This window comes from Rousettus aegyptiacus, unplaced genomic scaffold (assembly GCF_014176215.1).
Source record: "Rousettus aegyptiacus isolate mRouAeg1 unplaced genomic scaffold, mRouAeg1.p scaffold_m13_p_1, whole genome shotgun sequence".
Lineage (NCBI taxonomy): Eukaryota > Metazoa > Chordata > Mammalia > Chiroptera > Pteropodidae > Rousettus > Rousettus aegyptiacus.
In genome coordinates, this window is record NW_023416284.1 from 11,363,015 (window position 1) to 11,370,629 (window position 7,615).

General features: G+C 50.6%; 1 protein-coding gene across 1 annotated transcript; it reads left to right on the top strand.

Moving 5' to 3' along the window:
• The first annotated feature begins 54 nt into the window (after nt 1-54).
• On the top strand, nt 55-5,175 carry MRTO4 (MRT4 homolog, ribosome maturation factor). Its single transcript, XM_016128338.2, has 8 exons — nt 55-106; nt 1,614-1,672; nt 2,476-2,579; nt 3,283-3,364; nt 3,668-3,735; nt 4,026-4,177; nt 4,580-4,656; nt 4,771-5,175. The coding sequence occupies exons 1-8, from the start codon at nt 79-81 to the stop codon at nt 4,915-4,917; spliced, it is 717 nt and encodes a 238-aa protein (XP_015983824.2). The 5' UTR covers nt 55-78; the 3' UTR covers nt 4,918-5,175.
• The last annotated feature ends 2,440 nt before the right edge of the window (nt 5,176-7,615 follow it).

Consider the following 7,615-nt stretch of genomic DNA (forward strand, 5'->3'; position numbering starts at 1 on the left):
GGGGCCGTCCCAGAGGCCTCCGCGCCGCCGGGGTCCTAACAGGCGACCCCGCCTTCCGCCGCACGTGGTTGCTGCGCGATGCCTAAATCCAAACGCGACAAGAAAGGTGGGTGAGCGGGGCGTTGGGACTCGGTGGAGAACTCCTTCGGCTGGCAGCTGGCTGCGATGGGGGTTAGCGGGGCAACGGAAGGAGGTTCCGCAGGCTCGCTGCTGGCTGCTGGCGGCAACATTTGAGGCAGAGGGAGCCCCGAAGGGTTCTAGAGCCTACTGTGCTGGGAAACCGTTTCTGAGCATTCAGATTGCTCCGCATCTTAACTTGGCCCACCTTTCCGTCCTCTGCCCGTCTACCATAACTCTGCGCTCTTGCCGCCTCGGCCGCCTTTCCCTTCAGCACAGGCTTATTCCAGCGCTTGGTTCTTTGTACTTGTCGTTCCTCTACTTGGCATACTTATGCTCGGATCTTCATGTGCTGACTCTCAGTTGTCAGTTTATAGGGCACTTCGTAAGAGCATTGGTGGCATTTCTCTAACCTCGGCTCTTTAGCACATTCACTCAACAAATATTTAGAGGTCTGCATAGGAGGGTACAGCAGTTATAAGTAAGGCCCAGAGCCCTCATCGAGTTTAACATTTTAATCATGAGACGCATATCCCCCTAAAACACCAAAAATCATGTAACTAAAGTCAGATAGCGATGAGTCACATGGAGCAAAAGCGAAAGAGATGATGTTATTTTGTATGATGCGACCACGGAAGGTCTCTCTAATGAGGTGGCAAATGAGCAGAAACCTGTAGGAAGGAAGTGAGCCACCCTTGGGAGTTACTTGGAGAATGGTGGTCCAAGGAGAGGGAACACAAAGTACAAAGTGCAAAGGGGCTGATGTAAGGACATGTTTAACAAGTTGTGGGACAAGAGGCCGGTGTGGCTGGGGCAGAGTGGGCAGGGCTTTTAAGACCTTTGCAAGGAATTGGTTTTCATGTCTCAGCGAATTGGATAGCCATCTGAGAGCCTGAGCAGAGTAATGACCTGGTTTAAGTGTACTTTTAAAAGATCACCCTGGTTGTCTTGTTGAGAATGGACTGGGTAAGGTGGACACAAGGATGAAAGCCGCAGGAGCAGCAGTAATCCAAGAGAGGGTGATGCTGGCTTGGTTCACAGTTGTGGCAGTGGACGTGATGCGAAATAAGTGTGTTTTGTTTGCCCTCATGTGCTGTACTTGCCCCTGACCAGTGTGATTACCTTTTTGTGTGTATGCCTTGTAAAGAGGGACTAAGTGCCAGCCAGGATAAATAAGAGGCCCCTTCCTGGTCGGCCCCTCAAATGCTTTCCAAGAGCAGGAACAAGCCCCACACCCGTACCTCAGTACAGATTTTTAGGTTAAACTAAGAGGGGCTAAGGAACACCTAGTGTGTGTGAGTAACAGGAAATGTATTAAAGGACCTCCAAGCTCAGGAACACCAGATAGTAGGCACTTTGAGGACCCCAGGAGTATTCTTGCTGCCTCTCCTCAGTCTGGCTTGGTCCAGCCAAGCTACCAAAGTGGAGAAGAAAATGAATCTCCAGGACATCCATATTTGCCTCTCATCATCTCCCCTTTTTCTTCTTCATATCAGTTTCCTTAACCAAAACTGCCAAGAAAGGCTTGGAACTGAAACAGAACCTGATAGAAGAGGTAAGAGCTTATTCTTTTTATTTTTCCACGCCTTGTATTTGGTTTATAAAGGTGAGTATAGGACTATATGTTAGGGAAACATACTGTTTATAAAAGAAAAAGAAGCTGCTGATCTAGCCTTTTTTCTCGAGTGGCAGCCCCAATAAAAACTCCTATAATATTGATTTCCAGCTTTGACTGAGCTCTTACTCTATGCTCTGCACTGTGCTGTGTTCCATTTATATTATCCCTGCTTTCCATTTGAGTAGCTGAAGCTTACAGAGATTTGTTCACCTGCCCAATGTCAAAAAGCTGGGAGTTACCAGACTTGGATAAATGCACCAACCTGCTCCTTCGGGACTGCAGGCTGGATGAAAAGGGAGTCTCCTCCTGCAGAAAGATTCTGTTTCCTTGAGACCACCTCTTCATAGCTGTGGCCAGCAATGTGGGGAGAGTAGGGCTGACGAACCACCTCCCCTTATGAGTAAATAATGAAGCTTCATGTTCCATTTAGTAGGAGCTTTCCTAGTGTAGCTAAGTATTTCTAGGTTGTCAACAATTAACGGACAAAGCAAGGAGAAGTGGCCACAGATAAGTCAGAAACCAGGGAAGACCGTGTGATCTCGACCCATGCATCAGCTTCCACCGCACTTTGAGATCACTTTGCCCCAGGGGAGCCTCTATACAAAGTGACCCTATCTTAGAGGCCTCCAGCCCTAAACTTCCACAGTTGTAAGTTCCCTAGAGCACATCCGTCTGAGGCCAGAGTGTTGCCCAGCCCGTGGTGCCCCTTGAACTCCAGAGCCCCATAAATTGTTCCACAGCTTCGGAAATGTGTGGACACATACAAGTACCTTTTCATCTTCTCTGTGGCCAACATGAGAAACAGCAAGCTGAAGGACATCCGGAACGCCTGGAAGCACAGCCGGTAAGCAGGCGGTGGGAAGGGCCGGGCTGCTCTCAGTCAAAGCACAGGGGCGGTTATTGACCCTTGGGTACCTGGGTCACACAGATGGCATCTTAATAAGGACAAAGTGCCACACCCCCACTGAATGTACTCTTTAACTATTACAGCTGGTCTTGCACCGTGTTTGTGGGGCAGCACGTGGTAGTTGCTTAGGGAATGTTCGAGTAGTGATCCCTCCCTTTCCCCTGGTCTGGTTCGTTTAGGAACATCCCATCCGTTTAAGAATGTCATTATATGCTCTAGGATGCAACAGTGACTCAAGAGCAGGCTCTATGAGCCATGTGGCAAGTACTTGTCCTTGAGCTGGAATTATGATAGTGCTAGTGAGGACTCTGATTATCTCTTGCTGCACCAGCTCTGGTCAAACCATTAAATGGTCCCCTTCCATACATTCATGTGGGGAGGGCAGATTATCACATAGCGCTCAGAGTGGACTGGGAGACGAGATCCTGTGACTGTCAATGTTTGTGGGCAGGAAAATAGGAAAAGGGGCCCTACGCTGGAGACAGAAGGGCAGAGCTTCATGGAAGAAGTGGGAGCCTCTGGCCACACTATGAAACAGCCTGGGCCTGAGCTCAAGCTCCCAAGGACTGGGGTCGATTCACACTTACTGCGGGGTTGGGCTAAGCCAGGCACCACCTTCACCGACCCCTCTCCTCTGTAGGATGTTCTTTGGCAAAAACAAAGTGATGATGGTGGCCTTGGGTCGAAGCCCATCTGATGAGTACAAAGACAACTTGCATCAGGTGAGTCTCTGGCCCTCACTAGGAAGGGCCAAGGCCAAGCCACCTTGTCACCTGCTGCTGTCACATGACACACACTCCAGCCATCCGGCTGGCTCAGGGTTCAGGAGAGCAGGGCTGGCTTAAAGCTCCAGGTCTTGAACCTCCAGACCCAGAGGGCAGTGTGCGTGCTCGCATACACCGAGCTGTGACAACCAGGAATGTCTCTAGATGTTGCCAGATTTTGGGGGGTAAGGGGACAAAATTGTCATCAGTTGAAAGCCACTGCTCTAGTATGACCACACTGACCTCACTTTTATTCTGTAGGTCAGCAAGAAGTTGAAGGGTGAAGTTGGTCTCCTTTTCACCAATCGTACTAAGGAAGAAGTGAATGAGTGAGTGTTTTCAAAGAACGGTGGGGAAGAGGAGAAAGGTTGGTGAGGACTCCGGGGAAGGAGTACCCTAGAGATTCTGTATAGTGGGAGCGTCAAGTAAGAACTGGTCCCTAGGGCCCTGTTTCTGAACCCTTGGTTCTCTCTTGCTGGTGCTCCAGGCTGGCTGCTGCCAGCAGCTGAGGGGGAGGGGAAGGAAGGGTAGGCTGGAGGCGGGGGGTGGTGGGCACCTGACTTCAGGTGGGCTGCTGACCCAGTCAGGAACTTCCCCTCACCACTTCTCTTTCCCGAAGGTGGTTCACGAAATACACGGAAATGGACTACGCCCGTGCTGGAAACAAAGCAGCTTTCACCGTGAGCCTGGACTCGGGGCCCCTGGAGCAGTTCCCGCACTCCATGGAGCCTCAGCTGAGGCAGCTGGGCCTGCCCACTGCCCTCAAGAGAGGTACGGGGAAGTCCCTGGAGCTTAAAGGTCACAGCATAGTGACCTGTCAAGAGCCTGACAGGCCCCTTCGCCCCTTTGTGGCCAAGCAGGTTGTTTCTGCCAGCCTCCATTTCCTTGGAGAAAGTGGGGCTAAAGTGTCCACCTCATACTTGGGGTGAGTGTGGACAGTAACTTATAGCCAGAATACAGCACTTAAGAGACAGTGAGGGAGGCAGTCACTGCTCCCTGAACACCCTTGCAGGGAGCTGAACACTGCTAAGTAATCCCGTCCCAGTGTGAACTAGAGTTGGAGGGGGGGACAGGTGGCCAGCCAGGTTCCTCCCAGCTATGGGCCACAGATAGAAAACTCTGCACAGGCCCCCGTGCCAGAAATAACTGCTCGGGGACCCCCTTTCTCTGCAGGTGTGGTGACCCTGCTGTCCGACTATGAGGTGTGCAAGGAAGGTGATGTCCTGACCCCAGAGCAGGCCCGCATCCTGGTGAGTCCGGCCCCTCCCAGCAGTCTGCAGCCTGTGGCAGGAAAGGGTTTGGGGACCACAGAGCCTGATCACACACGCTCCTCCTGACTCTTAGATCCTTTGTCTCTCTTGCAGAAGCTTTTCGGATATGAGATGGCTGAATTCAAAGTGACCATCAAATATATGTGGGACTCACAGTCCAAAGGATTCCAACAGATGGGAGATGACTTGCCAGAGAGCGCCCCCGAGTCGGCAGAAGAATCAGAGGAAGACGACGATTGATAGGCACTTGGGACTGAGCGCATCCTGGCCCGTTCTAGGTGTCTCCTTTTGACTGGACCACACAGGACTGCCACCGCCCCCTCTTGGGGGAGCAGCTATGGATGAAGATGGGGTGGGCAAGAGGGACAGACTGTTCTATAAAGAATAAAACCTTGTCTGCAGGATGTTTCCCTGTAGACGGCAAAGGGACTTTTCTCAGCAAAAAAGGCCTCAGATTTGGGCTTTTGTTTGAGTCCTAGAGTTGCCTTTGTCCTCACAGACCAGCTTCCAGCCCTGGTTCTTGCATGACCACTATGGCCATGCAGCTCTGGGGACAGGAGAGCACCCACCAGGGCTTCTGTCCCCAGGCTGTCGGTTCCCCTTGCTTGAAAGAGGGATTTGCTGAGGAAAACGGGCACCGCTTTCCCAGCACAGACTCCTCCCCACCGGAGCTGGGACTCATGGATGACCAGAAGTCAGGGGGCTCAGCTAAGACAGGAGTGAGGCCACTGCTGAGATTGTGAGAGTGTGTTTTAAATGTTCCACGGTGTCCTGGGAGGTTTTATTCTTGGTGCTGACTCATGGTAGGTTTTTGCCCAAATTGTTCTATTTGTAAATAATTTAGTGAGGGCATTTCTAAATGAGAGAAAATCTACTTCAGACTATTCGGCACCCTTTTTCTGTCGTGCATAGGAGAATGAGGGCCACCTCCAGCCCTGTGCTGGGAAGTCAGGCTGGATTCAGCACAGGAAGCTGGGAAGACTCACTACCTCTTCCCTTTGAAGACTATCCATACTCCTGCCCCCTTCTCACCAAGTCCTTGGGAAGGGCAGAAAATGGGCTGCAGACAGCAGAAGAAACATTCACCAGGTTCACTTCAGGCCTGGGCCGCAACCAGGTCAAATGCCTGTTTTATTCAGAGAGGAAATGCTGGACTAGGTCATAATCCCCAGCCTTTACACATTGTGGCAGCCACTAGGAGCCCTGTAAGAATATAGGAAATAAACAATTTGTGAGCCAAGATGATGAGAAAGTGGAAAAGCACCTTAAGGCCAGGGTGAGAGAATGAAAGAAGTACCAGATAATGTGCTTTCTGCCACCTCCAGTCAGGACTGGGCCTGATGGAAATACTGAGAATATGGGCAACCAGGCACCAGGTTTGATCAAAGGCCTGCACAACAGCCGGCCCCTGGGGCCTTCCTCAGTCACTGCCAGGTTCTGTGCCAGCTGCTTCGTCTGGACATACCCAAGTGGAGGTTTTGCATCCTTGAACCGCAGAATGCATGTAGATCTGTGGGCCCCTTGTCAGGGTGTTGTTTCCTAGTCTGATGGTGGGAATAGAGGGGATGCAGTGTGCAAGAATCCTTACATTTAACATGCTCACCAGATGGGAACAGCACAAACCCCCAAATAAGGACCCAGGAGCAACTATGGTATCGCGGCCCAGATCACACTCAGGACCTTCAACAAGGCCTGGCTCCAGGCCTGGCTCTGGCCTTAGCTGAGCCACCTGCATTCACTATTCTGACACGCTCAGTCAGGAAACACCCTGTGCCACCCCCATACAGTGAATGCAAAATGTAGAGATAGTGGACCTGATCATGCTTTGTAAGCTGTAGAGGGCAGACTAGGTGAAACTCAGCCTACCTTCTCCAGAGGGGAGGCCCAGCCCTGGTAATGTGAAAAGCTCCTTGAAAAATGCTCCTTAAGGCAATAGTTCCTGAACTTGGCCAGGATGATTGAACACCGCCGGGGTGGTGGTGGGGAGGGGGGTGCTGGAATAGAATTTAAATCACAGCAAGGCACACAAGGTGAATCTAAATATTCTTGGTCATGCCAACAAAACTAGCATTCGAGCTTCTTGCACGAGCTTGGCATGTTGCCCTCTGGGGAGAGAAGAGGGGAGGCAAATAAATCATACATGGAAATTACCTCGGAGACCGGCTCCTATAAATCTGTAAAGATTAGGAGCTTTCCAGCAGTCCACAGTTAATGTTTAGATTTGATAAAGGAACAGCAAAAAAAAGAAAAGTATGTAGAGATATTGCAGTAAATGCCAGAGAGAAGAAAGCTGTAAGAGTTTAAAATGATCACATCGGAACAATTCAACTTGGAAAGGAGTTGCTTTTAACCGTGGGCGTGTATTACTTAGATAAATTATTCAAAATTTAAAAAGTGAAAAAAGGAAGGAAATAAAAGGTCCTAACAACTGCTCAACTATAACATTAGACATTCGTAACAATTTTATTGCCAAGAATTTGCAAAACTTAAACTCATTTTGCCCAAGGTGACAGGGCTAGCTAGTACTGGCACAGCAGCAAGCCCTAGAGTTCCCAAGTGCCAATCCAAGGTTCCTCTTCCTGCTGTGGGCAGGGGGAGACCTCATCCGAGGGAAGAAACACAGACCCACAGATCTGGCAGAAGCAGAAGGCCCAAGGATCCACAGTCCCAGCCCCAGCCCCAAGTCACTCTCCAAGGACACGAAATAGTCAAAGAGGGTAAGAATACTGCTGGATAAAGCACGTGGGAATCCAGGGGCCTAGGTTTGAAAGGAAGGTCCTGGCTCCCAAGAGAGTAGCCCCATGAACTCCCTATCCCAGACAAAGGGACCCATGCACCTCCCACACTGACGCAGCCCATCCCCACTCACTGATTCCTGTCAATCTCTGCCCAGTTAGTCCCAAAAAAAGTGTCCCACAGGTTGCTTCCCATCCTTATC

Excerpts from the sequence above, each read along its gene's own strand:
- MRTO4 (XM_016128338.2), top strand. The coding sequence starts at position 79 with ATGCCTAAATCCAAACGCGACAAGAAAG. Across the intron at positions 3,365-3,667 it reads ACAAAGACAACTTGCATCAG|GTCAGCAAGAAGTTGAAGGG; the intron begins GTGAGTCTCTGG and ends TTTATTCTGTAG. Across the intron at positions 3,736-4,025 it reads ACTAAGGAAGAAGTGAATGA|GTGGTTCACGAAATACACGG; the intron begins GTGAGTGTTTTC and ends TCTTTCCCGAAG.